At 47.6% G+C, this 22,865-nt stretch overlaps 1 protein-coding gene across 7 annotated transcripts in view; it reads right to left on the reverse strand.

Annotated features, from left to right (window-relative positions):
* The window catches only part of ITPR2 (inositol 1,4,5-trisphosphate receptor type 2), a 390,831-nt gene that overhangs the window by 46,914 nt on the left and 321,052 nt on the right, over positions 1 to 22,865 (reverse strand). For all 7 annotated transcript variants that reach the window (XM_081210608.1, XM_081210607.1, XM_081210606.1 and 4 more), the window contains 2 exons: positions 5,328 to 5,435; positions 1,058 to 1,250 (listed from right to left, as the gene is read on the reverse strand). In XM_081210608.1, coding sequence (XP_081066734.1) covers positions 1,058 to 1,250; positions 5,328 to 5,435 — 301 coding nt within the window. The remainder of the gene's footprint in view (positions 1 to 1,057; positions 1,251 to 5,327; positions 5,436 to 22,865) is intronic.

The raw sequence follows: 22,865 nt of genomic DNA on the forward strand, positions 1-22,865 counted from the left end.
TTTTTCAAAGAACTTGGTCACCACTGGCTCATTTTCATCTAGCTGTGAGTCCTGCAAGTCCTAGTGGAATCTACACACATATAAAAAAATGCTGTGAAAATGCTTTAACGTTTTGAAAAACACATTGAATTTTGCATAGCTCGGTTGCCATCTAGTGTCCAATTTGTATATTGCACTTTACAACACATTTAAAACGTTTTACTTGCAGCTGTGTAGCTGAGTCCCTGGTCTGTGCTTGTTTAAAATGTGTTCTGTTTTGTAATGGTTAATGAATTATCTTAAAAAAAATATTATTCCTTTTGTTGTGAGTTGCTTTCAGCATGGTTTTACCATGAAGAAGTGACATACAAAAAACTCAAACTGATGATGATGATTCTTATCATGCTCCTGGGGATGGCATAAAATAATAAAGCTTTTCTAAAGTGCTTCACATACATTATTAACTCAGTATTCTTTATAACATGCTTGTAAAGTAAGTTAGCATTATTATCCTCTAATTATAGATGCAAGTTACTGGCTTGCCTCAGTTCATTGCTAAGGTGATAATTGAATCAGCGTCTTCTCATAACTACTGAGCACAGCAATTTCAGATAGACACACACACACACACACACACACACACACACACACACACACGGGAAATTAGAAATCCTGTCATGATTTGGATGCTATTCATTAATATTCCATACAAACTATCCCAACATAGACAGGTATTGACACTAATTGTCACTGTTCTTTAAGGAGAGAGATGTGCTTGTTGTTCTTCAGGTAGAAACTTCTGAAACAGAATCTGCAATTAGAGTCAGTACAGATCAGCTTTTCAGATTTCACTTGTGACTAAGCACAAGTTGTTGTTGACTTCTGGATCTAAAATGCTTTGGAGCCATGTCACATGAGTGTCTCTCTTTTTCTACACAGTATCACATGGACACACAGAAATTCTGATCAGAATGCTGACATACACTGCTTGATCTCAGAGAGTGGGACAAACTTTGGTTTGCATCTTCTGTGAACTAGGCCAATAGCATGTAACAAGCTCACAAATTATTGTACTTACTCCTGATTTTCTTTTGCCACTTCATTTCATTATACAGATCCTCTGTCTGTTGGAAAAAGTCATTTACTTTGCTTCCTTGTTCATCTCTCTCGGTAGTATGGAACACACGGTACTTGGATTCATGCGTGAGGAATTCACAGATATTTGGCACAGGGAAGACTATTTGTTCCATAGTCCTATCATGACGGACGATCTGCAAATATATGTTTCTCACTCAGATGCATACAAGGTTTGAATATCATATATAAACTGATTCTTGCTTCTATGGGCTGAGGAAAGGGACAAATAAGATGATAGATACAGCTAAATTCTATCCATCTTCCAGACAATGTAATTTGGCACAGTTACAGTTTGTCTACAAGCAGGAAAGAGGGAAATATTAATTTCAAGGGTAGCAAAGTGACTGTTCTTTAACAAATGCTCTGCAAGCTTCACTTTGGGAGATTTTCAACTTCAGTCTTTGTCCTCCAAAATCCTAAGCATCCCTTGAAAGGTAGACAGAAATGTTTTGAAAATGATGCATCCCTAAAGCACAGCAAAGCTTATTTTTAATTTTTTTAATTGCAGAAAACAGTAAAATGCTAAGCATTACACAATGATTAAAATGATTTATTTTTAAAGAAAGTAACATGAGCTGGAAGTGCTGGTGAACACATGGGTCTTACATGCTGCCAGATGTGGGAGGGAGGCTTTGCCTCATGCCCTCCATGCACAAAAAACAATCTACCTGTATGTGATCAGTGTCCCCATTAAAAAAGCCATGAGAAAGTTTTGTGAGTGGTACCTACTCACATACAAAGGTGGTCTCTGCATCTCACACATTGTGCTACACTGACCTGGGTCGCATGCAACACTAAGCCAATAATGAGAATTAATGGAGAGAATTCACTTACCAAGAATGAGCAAATATCCAGAGCTAATAAGTATTTTGGTATAGCATTGCGTTTGAACTTGGGCTCATGGTTTGTCTCACTCCAGATAAATCATGAATGGTAAAGCATGATTTGGCTTGGTATTACATTTGAACTGGGCCTCTGTATATTGAGAGGGGATAGAGATGAGCCAGAGGTTCTCTCTAATGTGTGGCCCTGAATGTCTAAAAAGCAACATGCTGACTGTATTTGTATGTAACATTAAATCATGGTTTAGCACTATGTGGAAATGCTGTGGTGAGTCCAACAAAGCACCAGGTTCATCTGCTTGCCTCTTCAGAGCAGCTATGAGGACTTCTGCCCTAGAGGCTCTAGAGACTAGGACTGAAATGGTGTCCCTCCACAAACTTTAAAGTGTGGACCAAGGTTTATCAGCTGGAATGCAATGCTACAGTGAAAGCTGAAGTACAGGAAGGACATATATTATTATGCAGGATGAAGTCCTTCTGCGCTGATTTGTTTACTTGCCAGGACAAATTTTCCCCACAATTAGCATTCAGAACCTGAGCAAATAGTCTCAGCGTTTTGCCATCTGAACACTTAATCAAGAAGATTGTGACATTCCAGGTCCTACTGTCAACACCTGAAATTTAAGGTTTGAAAAGTAGCTTCAGTTTGGGCCAAAACTGATACACAAGGCAAACAATTAAAATGTCCCATTAAATGCTAAATTCATTCTATACTGATGCAAATGATTCAGTTTTGACTATCTTGATAAATGGGCACAACGCTTTCTCAACTGCTCAAGCTTCTTGATGTAAGTTAGCAGTTTTATAAGAAAAATGCATTTCTTTGGTTGTGGCAGGATCCCCCATGCAAACGAGTTTAAAGACACTGGGATCAGTATCCTCAGAGCTAAAATCTTAGGAAAGCAATGCCCATTTCAAAATCTCTGGCATGAAATTCCCATGTTCCAAGTCCAAAAGTAGTTTGCTATAGTCATATGAACATAAGATTTGCCTTGCTGGATTAGACTAAGGTCCTTTGTTTTGTTTCCAGCAAAGGTCAGCCAGATTGTCTAGACCAGCCGTCCCCAAGCTGGTGTCCTCAGATGTTCTAGGCACTAATTCCAAGTCATTAGGCCATGCTGGCTGGGGCTGATGAGAGTTGTAGTCCAAAACATCTGGATGCCACCAGCTTAGAGAACACTGGTGCAGAAGCTTGGGACACAGTGATGCTGGCCATTAAGCATTGTCTGCCCCCAAGAAATGATACTTTGAAGTATACTGGTGCTAAACATGGAGACTATATTTAGTCATAATGGCTTATAACTACTGTGCTGTTTTTCTAGAAAATAAGATGCCAGAACTCACCATGAACCAGGGGTGTAGCATGTGGAGGGTCAGGAGGGCTGCAGGCACAGATTTTTGAAGAGGTGCAAGGCGGCACAACCAGGCACCCCAATGACAGGTTCCCTTATCAAGACCAGAGCCATGAGGAGGCAAGACAAGACAATCCCAGGCTGGGCCTTCAGGGCTAGGGCGGTGCTGCCACCTGCACATGCCCCACCCCTTGGCCAGCTGAGAGGGAGGGCACCATTGCTGCCACCCACCAAGGAGAGGAGAGGCTCTGGCAGCTGCCTCCTTTTTCGTGAACATGGTGCCACAGCCTTCAGGTCTGCCCTCCTTGCTGGGCAGCTTCAAGCCTATTTCTCCCTCCCTTCACTTTGCTAAACTCTGTGCACACTGCCTAGTCTCCTCCATCTCCTGTCAGACCCCTGTGGCTTGGCCAGTGGAGAGGGCTTGGGTTGCCATGGCCATCCTCCGTGCCATGCCCCTGGGCACCGTCAACCTGCACCATGGCGCTGCCATGAACGCCTCACTTGTTCTCTTATAATGGCAATGGCGCCCACTTGAGAGGTGAGTTCTAGCTGAAGAAAAGCCCTGCTAATCACTAATTTAAAAATTTAAAAAGAGACTAACTCGTTAACGTCTCTTAATCCTTTCAAAATCCACCTAGGCTAGTGGCCACCACCAGACCTTGTGCTGGTAATTTCTAGATTGTGTGCTGTGTGAAGAAATACAGTATTTATCTGTGTATAAGTTAAGGTTATTTTATTTTAAAAATATGCTAAAAATTGGGGGTCATCTTATACATGGATAGTGTATAAGCACCGGTGGCATATCTCTTCTTTCTTGTATATAAAAATGCAAGAAGGGCCTTTACACTCCCCAGAAGCTCAGCTCTGCCCTCACCGGTCCTGGAAGGAGCTCAGTGACTTTGCGCCTGTTCATTGGGGGAGATAGGAAGCCCAGAGCACTTGTTCATTAGATGTTCCTTTTATGAAGAGGCATGTAGTAAGACCATTGATCCCCTACTGGTGAGGCTCGCTGACCTCCCAGAAAAGCAAAAATTCGACCTTTTCCTGTTAGGCAAAAATCAGAAAATGACTAGCATGCTCGCCATATTCTGTGTATAGACCTGCAGGCACAGACCATATCCCAACTCAAACTAGTTTATTAAGAAAATCCCCAAACTCGGATCTATGGGTGACTCTGGGTCAACCACCTGCGGTAGTTTATTGTTGTACATTGTTTTTAAATTTATTGCTGTACATTGTTTTAATTGTTTGTTTTCCTTCTGTGACTGTACCCCAAGTGTGTTTTATAAGCTGGTCTCCGACCGTAATAAATTATCTATCTATCTATCTATCTATCTATCTATCTATCTATCTATCTACACGGATAGTGGAGAGGTGGGATGGGCAATTGGTGGCTGCTGCAATTGCGGGTGATTGGTGGGTGCGACAAGGCCGCTGGCTACTGGCTGCTCCGGCAATTGGGCGGGCGATTGGCGCTTGCTTTCGGCGAGTGTACAGATGATTGGTGGATTTGTCGACGTGCACACAATTGGCTGTGGCGGTCCTGTGGGTGAACAATTCTTGGCACCCCCCCCCCCAAAGCTCAGCAACTGTGGGCAATCCTCCCGAAAAAAGCTCAACAACTCTGGGCAATCTCCCCAAATTTTCTCAATTTGGAGTCCCAGAAAAGAGGGGGCATCTTATACATGGGGGCATGAGGTTTAACACAGAAAAATACGGTACTTAATTTTGTCTACTCTGCACATCCTTCTTCACATTGTTCAGAACTGAATGGTGGCTGTCACATCCCCCTCCCTCTTTTAATGCACTGTCCCTTAGAGTGGAACTCAAGTGGATGCCTCATTTAAATAAAGGACTAGAAATTATCTCCAGCTTCCTCTACTCCACTCCCTGCAATGAAGATTCTTAACGAGATGGCTAACTTTGACGTTCATGGAACTGGGAGGTTCAGAGGCATTTTCCAGAGGTCCAAGTGTGTTGACTCTACATGTTTTGCATTCTGTGAACAACTCTTTACCTCAATCTGGGCTGTGTGATTAGCATAGTGCTTCAAAGCATCATCTCCTTCTTCTGGATCAGACCCAGGCTTCAGCATGTGCTGCAGTATTTTATTGTGGCGAGCCAGCTAGAAGGCAAAGGGTGGAAACTATTTGATTCAGTCCCTGTCAGAACTCTCTCCCCATCTCTGCAAAACCCATAAACACATATTACATACTACAATGAGTAAGAATAAAAATATGCCCATCCTCAAGGGTCAACCATGGGTCCTGGTTGTTGTTCGATGATGCTTACCCTGTGCCCTCTTCTACACAACTGTTAAGTGAATCCTGTCCTCCACTGAATCCAATCACCCTTCACGTTATACATCTGACAAAGTAAGCAGCAGTCCACAAAAGCACAATACAGTCATACCTTGGAAGTCAAACAGAATCTGTTCCAGAAGTCCATTCGACTTCCTAAATGTTTGAAAACCTGCAGCTTATCAGAAGCTGCAAAAGCCCCGTCAGACATTTGGCTTCCAAAAATAGTTCACAAACTGGCACAGTCACTTCCAGGTTTGCGGTGTTCGGGAGCCAAAATGTTTGAAAACTAAGCTGTTCAAAAACCAAGGTACGGCTGTACAATGTATTCATGTTAAGGATTCCTTTAGACCCTTTGCCATTTTTGCTACCACACAGTTCACCTTCTAGAGCTTTGCCAAGAAGTTTCTCCAAAGTGTGTGTGTGTCCTGGGAGGTTGTGTAAGATCTTGTGTTTGGTTAAGCATTCAGTGGCTGGAGAATGTTGAATGAGGGTGCCAACACTTATAGTTTGAAAACGTGCATTTAAAAAAAGGAAGGAAGGAAAAGCAAAGCAAGAAAAGAAAAGCAAGATGGAATTGGGTAGTTTTTTAAAATGTTTTTAGCTAGACTCCCTGTAATAACAGTTATAAAGTTATTTCCACTCTCTGTGTACCATCGAAGCTGAATAGTGATTTCTATTATGCATGTAGCAACTTCCCTTCCAAAATCTAGTATTGTTTTATACTCTTAACACCTTACCACACAGACAACAATTTGTTAACAAACTTTAAAAACAGCAGGGTATTAATCACTGAACAATGGGAGATCCTGGAATCACATGTTGATAGGTTTAATTAGGCTGATTATGTTCTCTGTAGCAACTGAAAGAGCTAATCTTTCCCTAGCAAGTAGTGGCACTGGAAGCCAGGCCAAACCTCCCTTTTGATTCATTTCTTCAGATAATTTCACTTGAACTTGACCCAGGCTGGGATTTGCTCTGGTATATTTGTCATTGTTTGTTAAGTCCACTGCCTTGTCCATCCTTGAGCCATTTCCCACAGTCACCTTGTTGATCTACTCCATGATCATGCCTTCTTTCTGGGAACGGCATGCTATGTAGAATCATAGAATCATAGAATCATAGAGTTGGAAGAGACCACAAGGGCCATCGAGTCCAACCCCCTGCCAAGCAGGAAACACCATCAGAGCACTCCTGACATATGGTTGTCAAGCCTCTGCTTAAAGACCTCCAAAGTAGGAGACGCCACCACACTCCTTGGCAGCAAATTCCACTGTCAAACAGCTCTTACTGTCAGGAAGTTCTTCCTAATGTTTAGGTGGAATCTTCTTTCTTGTAGTTTGGATCCATTGCTCCGTGTCCGCTTCTCTGGAGCAGCAGAAAACAACCTTTCTCTCTCCTCTATGTGACATCCTTTTATATATTTGAACATGGCTATCATATCACCCCTTAACCTCCTCTTCTCCAGGCTAAACATGCCCAGCTCCCTTAGCCGTTCCTCATAAGGCATCGTTTCCAGGCCTTTGACCATTTTGGTTGCCCTCCTCTGGACACGTTCCAGTTTGTCAGTGTCCTTCTTGAATTGTGGTGCCCAGAACTGGACACAGTACTCCAGGTGTGGTCTGACCAGAGCAGAATACAGTGGCACTATTACTTCCCTTGATTTAGATGCTATACTCCTATTGATGCAGCCCAGAATTGCATTGGCTTTTTTAGCTGCCGCGTCACACTGTTGGCTCATGTCAAGTTTGTGGTCAACCAAGACTCCTAGATCCTTTTCACATGTACTGCTCTCAAGCCAGGTGTCACCCATCTTGTATTTGTGCCTCTCATTTTTTTTGCCCAAGTGCAATACTTTACATTTCTCCCTGTTAAAATTCATCTTGTTTGTTTTTGCCCAGTTCTCTAATCTGTCAAGGTCGTTTTGAAGTGTGATCCTGTCCTCTGGGGTGTTAGCCACCCCTCCCAGTTTGGTGTCATCTGCAAATTTGATCAGGATGCCCTTGAGTCCATCATCCAAGTCATTGATAAAGATGTTGAATAAGACCGGGCCCAAGACAGAACCCTGTGGCACCCCTCTAGTCACTCTTCTCCAGGATGAAGAGGAACCATTGATGAGCACCCTTTGGGTTCGGTCAGTCAGCCAGTTACAAATCCACTGAGTGGTAGCATAGTCAAGACCGCATTTTACCAGCTTCTTTACAAGAATATCATGGGGCACCTTGTCAAATGCCTTGCTGAAATCAAGGTAGGCTACATCCACTGCGTTCCCTTCATCTACCAGGCTTGTAATTCTGTCAAAAAACGAGATCAGGTTAGTCTGACATGACTTATTTTTCAGAAATCCATGCTGACTATTGGTGATCACAGCATTCCTTTCTAGGTGCTCACAGACTGTTTGCTTAATGATCTGCTCCAGAATCTTCCCTGGTAGATGTCAGACTGACTGGGCGGTAATTATTTGGGTCCTCTCTTTCCCCCTTTTTGAAAATAGGGACAACATTTGCCCTCCTCCAGTCTGCCGGGACTTTGCCTGTTCTCCAGGAATTCTCAAAGATGACTGCCAGTGGTTCTGAGATCACATCTGCCAGTTCTTTTAATACTCTTGGATGCAGTTCATCTGGCCCTGGAGACTTGAATACATCTAAACTAGCCAAATATTCTTGTACTATCTCCTTAGTTATTCTGGGCTGTGTTTCCTTTGCTGAATCATTTGCTCCAAATTCTTCAGGTCGGGCATTGTTTTCTTTATCGGAGAAGACTGAGGCAAAGAAGGCATTGAGGAGTTCAGCCCTTTCTGTGTCCCCTGTTTGCATTTCACCATCTTCTCCTCTGAGTGACCCCACTGTTTCTTTGTTCTTCCTTTTGCTACGAACATACCCATAAAAGCCTTTTTTGTTGCTTTTAACCTCTCTAGCAAGCCTGAGTTCATTCTGTGCTTTAGCTTTTCTGACTTTGTGTCTACACGTGCTGGCTATTTGTTTGAATTCCTCTTTGGTGGTTTCCCCCCGTTTCCATTTTTTGTACACATCCTTTTTTAATCTTAACTCAGTTAAAAGTTCTTTAGATAGCCACCCTGGCTTCTTTAGGCACCTTCCATGTTTCCGTCTCATTGGTATTGCCTGACGTTGTGCTTTTACGATCTCCCTCTTAACAAACTCCCAGCCATCATGAACTCCCTTTCCTTTTAGTATTACTGTCCATGGGATCTCACCCAGCACTTCCCTAAGTTTTATGAAGTCGGCTTTCTTAAAGTCAAGAAATTGAGTCCTAGTATGCTTGGCTGCTCCTTTCCGCTGTATAGTAAACTTCAGAAGAGCATGATCACTCGCGCCTAATGATCCTTCCACTTCTACCCCACTAACCAGGTCATCAACATTGGTTAGGACCAGATCTAAAATGGCTGTTCCTCTTGTTGCTTCTCCCACTTTCTGGACAATGAAGTTGTCTGCAAGGCCAGTGAGGAATCTGTTTGACCTTATGCTCTTGGCTGAGTTTGACATCCAACAAATATCCGGGTAATTGAAGTCCCCCATTACTACTATCTCCCTTCCTTTTGCATGCTTGGCCATCTGTTCCAGGAAGGCATCATCTATGTCCTCCGTTTGGCTTGGGGATCTATAGTAAACTCCCACAATGAGGTCCCTGTTATTTTTCTCTCCCTTAATTTTGACCCAAATGCTCTCACTTTGGCTTTGAGGTTCTAAATCTTGGATCTCTTCACAGGTATACACATCCCTGACATATAACACCACTCCTCCTCCTTTCTTGTCTGGTCTGTTTCTCTGAAATAGATTGTATCCCCCCATTATTACATTCCAATCGTGGGACTTATCCCACCAGGTTTCAGTGATGCCTATTATGTCATATTTAGTTTGCTGTACCAAGAGCTCAAGCTCATCTTGTTTATTTCCCATGCTTTGCGCATTAGTGTACAGACATTGAAGTCCATTAATCATTCCCCCGTGTCTCTTATTTAAGGATTTTTTCCTCCCACCACTAGGTCCGCGTGCTGTTTGCTCCATTTGGTCTATGACATTTGGATGATCATCTTCATTAATTGATAGACTCCTACCTTCAGGAGCACTGTCTCCCTCCCCCACATTAGTCAGTTTAAAGCCCTCCTGATGAGGTTTCTGAGATTTTTGGCAAAAACATTTCTCCCAACCGTTGTGAGGTGCAGCCCATCACTTGCCAGAAGTCCATCTTCAAGAAACTGCAGTCCGTGATCTAAGAATCCAAACTGTTCCTGTTTACACCATTTGCGAAGCCAGCTGTTCACTTCCATTATTTTCCCCTCTCTCCCTGGGCCACGTCGTTCAACTGGGAGGACAGACGAGATGACAATTTGTGCATTTAGTTGCTTCAATTTCCTGCCGAGAGCCTCGTAGTCTCTTTTGATCTTCTGGAGGCTATTGCTTGCAGTGTCATTGGTTCCCACATGAACCAAGAGGAAGGGGTATTTGTCAGTGGGTTTTATGATTCCTTGCAGTCGTTCAGTTACATCTTGGATCTTAGCCCCGGGGAGACAGCACACTTCCCGAGACATCTTGTCAGGCCCACAGATCACTGCTTCTGTTCCCCTCAGTAGGGAATCCCCTATCACCACTACACGCCTCCTCTTGGGTTTGGTCGGGGTTCTTCCGTGAGCTGTGAGCCCCAAAACTCCTACAGTGGGTAACAAACTGGTGATCTGAGGGATGTCAGATGAGGAGTTAACTTGTGCATCACAACCCTGCTCTGAACAAAGGAGGGATCTGCAGGGAGACCAGCCCACACTCCTTGCACCAACAGGACAGAGCATTCTAGGTGGAATTTCCAGAATATGGCAAAGAGAGGACAGGGGCCCTGACAATAGTTTCATACAACTATTAAAAGTGAAGGGACCCTGTTTTCTTTTCCGTCTGCCCCCTTCCTGTTTAATCAATGTATATAATGCTTAACTGAAAAATTGGTGCTTCTAAATAGTCTCTAAAAGCAGCAGGGTCAGCTTTGCTCACTCAGTCTGAGCACCTAGCCCTGCCGCTGCCATTGTATGCAGATGGCCTTCATCTCCTTCTCCCTCGCTGCACCCTCTACTGAACATGATCCAGGTTTGACAGCATCCTTGTCCCCCTCCCCCATATTATATATCCTTTTTTGAATTATTTATATCTGTCCTGTAAATTCCATGTTTAAGTCCTTCCTGTCCTTGAATTTTCCCTTCCCTATTCTGTTTCTAAAATCTTATCAGGGGACTGATGGAAAATGGCTCTTTTTTGTTTTTATTGTATGCCAATATAAGGACTGTTGTCCAATGGTGGAGTAAAAATATGAGAAACTACATAATAAATACATATACCCAACCTTTGGGTATATTCAGTTGAAGACTGAATGGGCTAATGCATGAGGGCCTCTTCTGATTGGGTCAGCTGGCTTTTAGACTTCACACACACACTACTTCTCCTTCCCAACATATGGTTCTGCTGCACATTTATGGTCTTGGTGGTTTATGTCTCTCATCTACTTGGGATCTTTGCTATGCTAATACCTAATTACTCCAGGGACTGCTGAACTAAGTGTGATGCAAGGAAGGATTTCTCAATTAAAGGTTGTGTGGTCTTGCCCTTCAATCAAGGTGGAATCTTAGTCAGGAAATCTCTCATGCATGATCAGGAGATCATACTATATCTGAGAGGAGGAAACCCACTGCAAATTCTTTATCTCTCCTAAAATTAAAATGTAGAACTTTTTGTAAAACTTCTTGCAGATTCCCTTTAATACAAAATTGCAAGCTCTGCCTTCATCTCGTACAAGCGTGTTTCAGCTTAGCAGAGGGTGCCTGCTGCAATATATTGTTTCAGTAATGAGTCTGGTTTATTGCATTGCATGTCCCTCTGAGCACACTATCTAGATGCGCTATACTGTAAGGTGACTTTAGGTGAGGCTACCTTGAAAGGAGGCATTCATAAAAATGGAATACAACATTTATTGCTTTTCAATAACCTCAAGGTGGTCTACAAGCAAAAAAGACATCTCTTCCACCTCTTCCCTGAATCTTTCACAAATCTGAACTGAAAAGTGAAAGTTGTTTTCTTTCAGGTCCATGTGCCCTTGCCAGTAATGGGGATCCAACATTACAAAATGGCATCTTTGATCTTGTAAAAGTTACAGGGATCTACAAACATAATTGGTTAAAAAAACCACACCATAATGGGCAGAATCCAGCTGAATGTCCTCCTGAGCAGGACAATGCTGCTGGATTGTGTCCATTATCTGCAGCATATGTAAATCAGTGAATGTACTGATTCATTATTATGACGACTATACTGTTAGGCTTTGAACAGCGAATCTTGCAACAGGAATCTAGCTCTGGATACAGCAACAGGTGATTCTTCCAAATGAATGATTTCTTTATCTAAGGCTGGTATTATGGACACTCATACAGAGAATGTATGATAGATTTGATTATTATTATTATTTTAAAAAGATGGATAAAAGAAGAAATGGTTTATCTAGTCTCCTAGCAGTGTTTTTCTAGGTAGACTTTCATTTTGACTGAAGGTCAAGGTTGCTGAATCCTTAATCAAAGGAGCCTTTCTTGCCTCAAATTTAGTTCAGCACCAATCCCAGATGTGATTAAACATACACAATAGCAAGAATGCTTAGTAAGTGGGATGTGTTTTCTAATAAGATTCTATACTGGACATAAGCAATAATATAATCTCTGAGGCCATTTCCAACTCTGAAGTGTTTCTCTGTACCTCATCAGATTTTCTCAAAGTCCTAAGAAATGCAGCTCTCAGCTAGGAAAAATGGTACATGGCCTCATGGGTCCATGTGTAAATTTGAAAATCTATTAGCTAATGATGAGAAGAGCCCCAGGCCTCTTTAGTAAAGAAGTAAAGGACTCACCAAACCACCTCTACAGAACTAAGTCAACTCGGGTCTCTGAAAAAGAAAATCTGGTAACAAAAACCCGTACACATGAAACTGATACAAATGCAAAAGCACATTTAGGATTTTTCACTTTTCAAAGTTCAAGTTCTCAAAGATTGTAGCTGAGATGCAACAGAGCTGACAGCTGTGGTTCTGCATCCTCAATGCAGATGCAAATTCAAAGGTAAGTGCTATTAGGGGTTTTCAGAGGGCTCTTCTAATCTACAGTAGTAAGAATACACTTCTAGGAACAGCATGCTATGCATCCTGCCTTTTCGGGTGATTACACCTCTGTGTTAAATATGCATTTAAAGCAAGGCTCACTACATAAACAAGCAGTATTATTGCTCTCACTGAGTTTATGATGATATTGGGTGTCATTCCGTGTTGTCTGTGTGTAAGTGGAATGGACTTTTGATCACACAGAAGGACTTCTTCTCTTTCCTGTCCTCTCCCCTGGAGGTGTTCACAACACTCCCAGCATTATGACTCACCTTCCTAAATGAATATGCAAGATGCATGAAGATGAGAGCATCCTAAAACATGCTTGTTCCTAGTAGACATGGGTTCGGAGTTGACAGGGTATAGAAACAAAGCCAACATCCTGAGATGTTAAGAGAGAAAGCCTCAGAACTGAAAGGCCTGCAGCTGCTGAGACTAGGTGTCATTTCTGTGGTTGATGAATGATTGCAAATCACAGCAATGATGTGCTTCTACAAGTGCCACACAGTGCCCATTCTGTATGTGTAAAGAGTCATTCCTTTAGTGTGACAGAACTTGACTTTGGAATTCCCCTACTGACATAGGAAGGTGCCATAACTGTACTCCTGTAGACTTCTACCAAAAACTTTTGTGTTTTGTTGGGCCCATCAAGGCACATGATTGAACAGTTACATTTGTGTTTAAATTCACTTCAGATGTTTATTGTTTTTTGATGTTTTTAACAGTTTATAAATGTTTTATATGAAGGCCTGAATTTTTTTATTTGCAAATGGTGTCGTGCATAATACCTACCAAGTTTGCTACTTGTATTGTTTTATTCACACTACTTTCTTGCAGTACAGATATGTGATTCCAAACTGATTGTTACTGTGTGTGTTTTAATCTACAAAGGGTTAACATGGATTGGATCTGTGATAGCCTTATTATTAGTGCTGCAATTGTTCATTAGATCAGGCAACTGATTACAATACTTTTGATCAATTAAAATGTGTTTCTGATTAGCTGGCAGATTTAAAAACAAAGAAATTAACATTTGTCTAATGCAAACATTTAGAAAAACAGCAAGTGTTATCTTAGAAGACTTTCCCTTCTTGACATGCATAGGAGGGAATTCCTTCTAAAAAATGCTGCCCATCTAAAAGCAAAGAAATGCACACTTTTCATTTCAGAGCTATTATATTCATGTGCAAATATATGAAGATTTGCTTAAATAATTCATCAATTACAACTCATGCAGCTAGCCAAATCTTGGATCTCTTTAATTAGGCAGCATCTCTGTTTATCATCATTCTTAGGCTAACACCTGTTCTTGTATGTGAGAAATTATTATTATTATTATTGTTGTTGTTGTTGTTGTTGTTGTTGTTGTTGTTGTTGTTGTTATTAATATCATTATTTTAAAAAATACTCAATGGGGCAAGACTCCTTAAATGAGAGATCAAATGCCTGCTCTCCTCCACCAGAGTCTCACTGAAGCCAACAGGATATGCATTGTCAGGTCACATGTCTGACTCTGGGCTAAGTTATGACACTAAAGGATAATACTCTAATGGGCAAAAAGTCAACAAGATGCAGAGAGAGAAAGTTGCCAAGGATTCTCTTCGCAACAGAACAGCACCTTCAGACATTTGTTTCATATTTCTGGGGCTCATTAGTGTCAAGCCCCTGTTGCACCTTCCACACTGGATCTTTAGAGAGAGCGTAAAGTAGTGTTATATACCATTTTAATGAACTGCAAGGTTCTCCTATTTCAGTCCTACCAGTCCAAGTCAAAGTGCCTTGCAACAGCTTCTGATTCTGCTGGCATTTAACTAGATGGTGTCAGAATGACACTGCTATCTTCTCATCAGGATGATGACTACAAAAACAAACATGCAGAACATAAAAAGTTCTATGACAAGCATCAGGCCTGGCAATCAATGATTTGAGTCCCAAGGGAGTCACGTTTCCATATTATCTCTGAGCTCTGGCACTGCAATCAACTGAGGTGCAACACTGCTCAGAGAGAAATCTGCAAACTCAGCAAAGCCCCACACCAATTTCAGTCTAGGGACCTAACTTACACCTTTTGTGCAGTTAGGGGATTTTTCTTCCCAAGAGGGTGGCTGGAGTGGCTTTCCAGAGAAGCTGTTTTAAGACTTCAAGACATTATCACTCTATTTCTCATTATTTATAGTGCATTTATAGTGCACTTAAAAACCAGCAAATAAGAAAAAGGTACTGCTATGTACAGCTATTGTGCCTACCTAAAGAAAGTTGGGAGCACAGCTTTCAGGTGTAAAAAAGTATAGTCCAGAGTTCAAACATATTTATGTGTGCATCTGTATCTAAATCTATAAAAAACACCCACACACCCCTGTATGTTTCCTTGAGGTGTGTTTTCTCATTCCAATGAAAGGGAAATGAAATCTAGGTACCGTATTTTTCGCACTATAGGACACACTTTTTCCCCTCCAAAAATGAAGGGGAAATGTGTGTGCGTCCTATGGTGCGAATGCAGGCTTTTGCTGAAGCCTGGAGAGCGAGAGGGGTCCGTGCGCACCGACCCCTCTCGCTCTCCAGGCTTCAGGAAGCTATCCCGAGTCTTGCAAGCCCGGCGGGATGTCCCGCGGGCTCGCAAGGCTTGCGGGCAGCAGCCTGCACCCAAAAGCTGGGGACAGCGGGGAGGTGCAGAGCCGCCACCCCGCTATTCCCCGACCTGATCTGGAGGCTGGCGGGGGGAGAAGCAAGCCTGCTTCTCTCCCCCCAGCCCCACAAGCTCGGGGGATAGGGGGATGGCGAAGCGCCGCCATCCCGCTATTCCCCGACCTGATCTGGAGGCTGGGGGTGGGAGAAGCAAGCCTGCTTCTCCCCCCCCCCACCATCCCCACAACCTCCAGATCAGGTCGGGGAATAGCGGGATGGCAGCGCTCCGCCATCCCGCTATTCCACGACCTGATCTGGAGGCTGGGGGTGGGAGAAGCAAGCCTGCTTCTCCCCCCCCCACCATCCCCACAACCTCCGGATCAGGTCGGGGAATAGCGGGATGGCAGCGCTCCGCCATCCCGCTATTCCACGACCTGATCTGGAGGCTGGGGGTGGGAGAAGCAAGCCTGCTTCTCCCCCCCACCATCCCCACAACCTCCAGATCAGGTCGGGGAATCGCGGGATGGCAGCGCTCTGCCATCCCGCTATTCCACGACGTGATCTGGAGGCTGGGGGTGGGAGAAGCAAGCCTGCTTCTCCCCCCCCCACCATCCCCACAACCTCCAGATCAGGTCGGGGAATCGCGGGATGGCAGCGCTCCGCCATCCCGCTATTCCGCGACCTGATCTGGAGGCTGGGGGTGGGAGAAGCAAGCCTGCTTCTCCCCCCCACCAGCCCCACAACCTCCAGATCAGGTCGGGGAATCGCGGGATGGCAGCGCTCCGCCATCCCGCTATTCCGCGACCTGATCTGGAGGCTGGGGGTGGGAGAAGCAAGCCTGCTTCTCCCCCCCCACCATCCCCACAACCTCCAGATCAGGTCGGGGAATCGCGGGATGGCAGCGCTCCGCCATCCCGCTATTCCGCGACCTGATCTGGAGGCTGGGGGTGGGAGAAGCAAGCCTGCTTCTCCCCCCCACCATCCCCACAACCTCCAGATCAGGTCGGGGAATCGCGGGATGGCAGCGCTCCGCCATCCCGCTATTCCGCGACCTGATCTGGAGGCTGGGGGTGGGAGAAGCAAGCCTGCTTCTCCCCCCCACCAGCCCCACAACCTCCAGATCAGGTCGGGGAATCGCGGGATGGCAGCGCTCCGCCATCCCGCTATTCCGCGACCTGATCTGGAGGCTGGGGGATGGAGAAGCAAGCCTGCTTCTCCCCCCCACCATCCCCACAACCTCCAGATCAGGTCGGGGAATCGCGGGATGGCAGCGCTCCGCCATCCCGCTATTCCGCGACCTGATCTGGAGGCTGGGGGATGGAGAAGCAAGCCTGCTTCTCCCCCCCACCAGCCCCACAACCTCCAGATCAGGTCGGGGAATCGCGGGATGGCAGCGCTCCGCCATCCCGCTATTCCGCGACCTGATCTGGAGGCTGGGGGTGGGAGAAGCAAGCCTGCTTCTCCCCCCCACCAGCCCCACAACCTCCAGATCAGGTCGGGGAATCGCGGGATGGCAGCGCTCCGCCATCCCGCTATTCCGCGACCTGATCTGGAGGCTGGGGGTGGGAGAAGCAAGCCTGCTTCTCCCCCCCACCAGCCCCACAACCTCCAGGCTTCAGGAGAGCCCCACCGCCAGCCCCACAAGCTCGGGGGACAGCGGGAGAGGCGCAGTGCGCCCTTCCCGCTGTCCTCCAACTTGGTTAGAAGGCTGGCGGTGGGAGAAGCCTGCTCCTCCCCGTCGCCAGCCCCGCAAACTCGGGGGACAGCGGGAGAGGCGCAGCGCGCCATTCCCGCTGTCCCCCGACTTGGTTTGGAGGCTGGCGGAAGGCTTCCTCCTCCCCCAGCCCCGCAAGCTCCCAGAGCGATGCCAAAGCTGCGTGCAGCTTCGGCATGGCTCTGAGTCCCGTTCTGGGGGAGGGGGAAGCTCGGGCTTCCCCGCCCCAGCCCCGCGCCTGGTGGGGGGGGATAAATTTTTTCCCCCTTTATTTCCCCCCCCCCAAATCTAGGTGCGTCCTATGGACCGGTGCGTCCAATAGTCCGAAAAATACGGTATGTGTAATTGCATTTGCATGTATTCAAACCATACCTCTCCCTTTCCTCTGTTGTGGTCTCTCCAACTGTCAAATATCAGATTTGTAAGCTGCAAGGAGCAGAAGTCTGTCCTTAACTGTAATTAAGCAATTTCTGAGTTCTGGCATTAACTGTACTTAAGGTCAATTGTTTCACATGGTTAAGTGTGAAAAGGGATTTGCCTCAGAGAAAAGCAGGCACAGAGATAGAGAGTACATGCTCTCAAAGCTGGCCCCTAATTTTAAAAAACTAGTTTAAAAAGAGCAAGTGTTATGCCTGTGCTGGCTCCTATTTCTGTTGTTTGTTAACAATGAATTGGGTTGGGGAGGTTCCCTGTAGAACAAACACATGATTTTACAGGTATGCAAAGATGGACCACAATCCGCTGGTGGGCCACTGGTCAATTTGTAGTGGACCATATAGCATTTGTTGGTTGTTGGGATTTTCCCCAAGAAGGTTGAACTAGGTAGCCCTAGTCTGATTAAGATCACTTGTTCTGTCTTAAGCAAGACTGAACATCCAGGATGATTTAACAAAGATTACTGATTTAACATTGCAGTCTTCAGCTGCGATGCTTACCCCATTTAGCTGGGGGCAAGCCTCATTCAATTCAATAGAATTTAATTCTCAGTACACATGGCTAGGATTGCACTGTTAATTAGCAAGAAATCTTATTAAGTGCATGCATGTGGGAGAAATGATCCTGGGTGTTCCCTGGTGAGAACAAGGAGTGCCAGGGTGGGGAATATGTAATTTTGCCCCCTCTGTTAATGTGAGCTTAAGACTGCGGAGAAAGCAGCGGAAGTGAGATTAACAACAACAACAACAACAACAACAACAACAAAAACAACATATTATTATTTATACCCCAGTGATCTGGCTGGGTTTCCCCAGCCACTCTGGGTGGCTCCCAACAAAATATTAAAAATACAATAAAACATCAGACATTAAAAACTTTCCTAAACAGGGCTGCCTTCAGATATCTTCTAAAAGTCAGATAGTTGTTTATTTCCTTGACATCTGATGGGAGAGTGTTCCACAGGGCGGGCGCCACCACTGACAAGGCCCTCTGCCTGGTTCCCTGCAACCTTACTTCTCCCAAAGAGGGAACCGCCAGAAGGCCCTCAGCGCTGGACCTCAGTGTCCGGGCAGAATGATGGGGGTGGAGACGCTCCTTCAGGTATACTGGGCTGAGGCCATTTAGGGCTTTAAAGGTGAGCACCAACACTTTGAATTGTGCTCAGAAATGTACTGGGAGGCAATGTTGGTCTTTCAGCACCTCTAAGGGTCTTCTGCTGGTTCCCTTACTGTGAGAAGTGAAGTTACAGGGAACTAGGCAGAGGGCCTTCTCAGTAGTGGCACCCTCCCTGTGGAATGCCCTCCCTTCAGATGTCGAGATAAAGAATTACAAAACTTTTAGAAGACATCTGAAGGCAGCCCTGTATCGGGAAGGTTTTAATGTTTGATGTTTTACTATGTTTTTATATATGCTGTAATAATATTTTTATATAATAATATAAATGTTGTTGTTGTTGTTGTTATTATACTTGGTAGGTAGCACTGGTGGTCTCTGTTGTATTTCTGTATTTTGGATCTGGTAGTAGTTATTATGTTGCCATATGCTCGTTGCTGTTGTTTAGATCAGTGTTTTTCAACCACTGTTCCGCGGCACACTAGTGTGCCGCGAGATGTTGCCTGGTGTGCCGCGGGAAAAATTAAAAAATTTGAAAGATTTTTTTTTTTAAGTCAAATTTTCAATTGGGGCGCCGTCCCCGGAGGGAGGCGGGCGAGTCGGGCGGCGAGAGGCGGGGCGGCGGCGGCGAGGAGAGGCCGCCCAGAGCGGGGCTCTCGCCGTCTGCCTGCCTGGCTGCCTGCGAGCTCGGCAGGCAGCGCCTCCGTCCGCAGCGCCCGCCTCGCGGCTCTCATTCCCTGCCCCTGCCAAAGCTCACCCAGCCAAGCCGCGCTCTCCTTCCTGCCTCGCTTTGCTGCCTCCTCCCCCCCCACCCCAAAGCTTGGAGGTTCCCCGGCGCCGACCCGCAGGTTTGACCCCCTTCTCACACCTGTTCGCGCTCCTTGCACGGGATGGGGCGGATGGGGAGGAACGGGGCTCGCCGCTGCCTCCTCTCGCCCTCCCCCCTCCGCCGGCGGTCCCGCGATTCTTGGCTTTTTGGCGGTTGGCACAGAAGGAAGGCAAGGGGGAGGGGGAAAAATTGAAACTTACACTTTCGTGCGTCCCTCCCGGCGTGACGCTGGGCGCTGACGTCACGGGGCTGTAATGGTGGTGTGCCTCAAGATTTTTTTCATGAAACAAGTGTGCCTTTGCCCAAAAAAGGTTGGGAAACACTGGTTTAGATAAATGTTTTTAGAGGATATCTTATCTAATTGTTTTGTGCTGCTTTAAAATGTTAATTGTTATTGTATCATTTGTATTTATTTGTGATTATTATGGTATAGTATCCATTCTTAAGGAAATCAGCCCTGAGTGCTCACTGGAAGGACAGATCATGAAACTGAGGCTCCAATACTTTGGCCACCTCATGAGAAGAGAAGACTCCCTGGAAAAGACCCTGATGTTGGGAAAGGAGAGGGGACGACAGAGGACAAGATGGTTGGATAGTGTTCTCGAAGCTACCAGCATGAGTTTGAGTAAACTGCGGGAGGCAGTGGAAGACAGGAGGGCCTGGCGTGCTCTGGTCCATGGGGTCACGAAGAGTCGGACACGACTAAATGACTAAACAACATGGTATAGTAAACAGATCAGAGATTTCTTTGGCATATGGACTGGTATATAAGTTACCGTATTTTTCGCCCTATAGGACGCACCGGCTCATAGGACGCACCTATTTTTTGAGGGGGGAAATCAAAGGAAAAAATTTGATTTCCCCCCAGGTTTGCGCAGCCATCCCCAAGCTAGAAGAGGGAGACGGAGCACTTCGTCTCCCTCTTCTGCCTTCAGGGACAGCCTCCCAAGCCTCTGTGGGGCAGCGCACTGCGCTGCCCAGCAGAGGCTTTGCACAACCATCCCAAGCTAGAAGAGGGAGATGGAGTGCTCCGTCTCCCTCTTCTGCCTTCAGGGACAGCTTGGCCCGCTATCCCCCGAGCTTGTGGGGCTGGCGGGGGGGAGAAGCAGGCTTGCTTCTCCGCCCGCCAGCCTCCAGATCAGGTCGGGGAATAGGGGGATGGCGGAGCGCTGCCATCCCGCTATTCCCCGACCTGATCTGGAGGTTGTGGGGCTGGTGGGGGGGGGAGAAGCAGGCTTGCTTCTCCCACCCCCAGCCTCCAGATCAGGTCGGGGAATAGCGGGATGGCGGCGCTCCGCCATCCCCCTATCCCCCGAGCTTGTGGGGCTGGCGGGGGGGGGGAGAAGCAGGCTTGCTTCTCCCACCCCCAGCCTCCAGATCAGGTCGGGGAATAGCGGGATGGCGGCGCTCCGCCATCCCCCTATCCCCCGAGCTTGTGGGGCTGGCGGGGGGGGGGAGAAGCAGGCTTGCTTCTCCCACCCCCAGCCTCCAGATCAGGTCGGGGAATAGCGGGATGGTGGCGCTCCGCCATCCCCCTATCCCCCGAGCTTGTGGGGCTGGCGGGGGGGGGAGAAGCAGGCTTGCTTCTCCGCCCGCCAGCCTCCAGATCAGGTCGGGGAATAGGGGGATGGCGGAGCGCTGCCATCCCGCTATTCCCCGACCTGATCTGGAGGTTGTGGGGCTGGTGGGGGGGAGAAGAAGGCTTGCTTCTCCCACCCCCAGTCTCCAGATCAGGTCGGGGAATAGCGGGATGGCGGAGCGCTGCCATCCCGCTATTCCCCGACCTGATCTGGAGGTTGTGGGGCTGGTGGGGGGGAGAAGCAGGCTTGCTTCTCCCACCCCCAGCCTCCAGATCAGGTCGGGGAATAGCGGGATGGCGGCGCTTCGCCATCCCCCTATCCCCCGAGCTTGTGGGGCTGGCGGGGGGGGGGAGAAGCAGGCTTGCTTCCCCCCCCCCCAGCCTCCAGATCAGGTCGGGGAATAGCGGGATGGTGGCGCTTCGCCATCCCCCTATCCCCCGAGCTTGTGGGGCTGGCGGGGGGGGGAGAAGCAGGCTTGCTTCTCCCACCCCCAGCCTCCAGATCAGGTCGGGGAATAGCGGGATGGCGGCGCTTCGCCATCCCCCTATCCCCCGAGCTTGTGGGGCTGGCAGGGGGGAGAATTTGATTTCCCCCCAGGTTTGCGCAGCCATCCCCAAGCTAGAAGAGGGAGACGGAGCACTTCGTCTCCCTCTTCTGCCTTCAGGGACAGCCTCCCAAGCCTCTGTGGGGCAGCGCACTGCGCTGCCCAGCAGAGGCTTTGCACAACCATCCCAAGCTAGAAGAGGGAGATGGAGTGCTCCGTCTCCCTCTTCTGCCTTCAGGGACAGCTTGGCCCGCTATCCCCCGAGCTTGTGGGGCTGGCGGGGGGGAGAAGCAGGCTTGCTTCTCCGCCCGCCAGCCTCCAGATCAGGTCGGGGAATAGGGGGATGGCGGAGCGCTGCCATCCCGCTATTCCCCGACCTGATCTGGAGGTTGTGGGGCTGGTGGGGGGGGGAGAAGCAGGCTTGCTTCTCCCACCCCCAGCCTCCAGATCAGGTCGGGGAATAGCGGGATGGCGGCGCTCCGCCATCCCCCTATCCCCCGAGCTTGTGGGGCTGGCGGGGGGGGGAGAAGCAGGCTTGCTTCTCCCACCCCCAGCCTCCAGATCAGGTCGGGGAATAGCGGGATGGTGGCGCTCCGCCATCCCCCTATCCCCCGAGCTTGTGGGGCTGGCGGGGGGGGGAGAAGCAGGCTTGCTTCTCCGCCCGCCAGCCTCCAGATCAGGTCGGGGAATAGGGGGATGGCGGAGCGCTGCCATCCCGCTATTCCCCGACCTGATCTGGAGGTTGTGGGGCTGGTGGGGGGGAGAAGAAGGCTTGCTTCTCCCACCCCCAGTCTCCAGATCAGGTCGGGGAATAGCGGGATGGCGGAGCGCTGCCATCCCGCTATTCCCCGACCTGATCTGGAGGTTGTGGGGCTGGTGGGGGGGAGAAGCAGGCTTGCTTCTCCCACCCCCAGCCTCCAGATCAGGTCGGGGAATAGCGGGATGGCGGCGCTTCGCCATCCCCCTATCCCCCGAGCTTGTGGGGCTGGCGGGGGGGGGGGGAGAAGCAGGCTTGCTTCCCCCCCCCCAGCCTCCAGATCAGGTCGGGGAATAGCGGGATGGTGGCGCTTCGCCATCCCCCTATCCCCCGAGCTTGTGGGGCTGGCGGGGGGGGGGAGAAGCAGGCTTGCTTCTCCCACCCCCAGCCTCCAGATCAGGTCGGGGAATAGCGGGATGGCGGCGCTTCGCCATCCCCCTATCCCCCGAGCTTGTGGGGCTGGCAGGGGGGAGAATTTGATTTCCCCCCAGGTTTGCGCAGCCATCCCCAAGCTAGAA

Source organism: Podarcis bocagei (genome assembly GCF_964188305.1).
Source record: "Podarcis bocagei genome assembly, chromosome: 10".
NCBI classification, from domain to species: domain Eukaryota; kingdom Metazoa; phylum Chordata; class Lepidosauria; order Squamata; family Lacertidae; genus Podarcis; species Podarcis bocagei.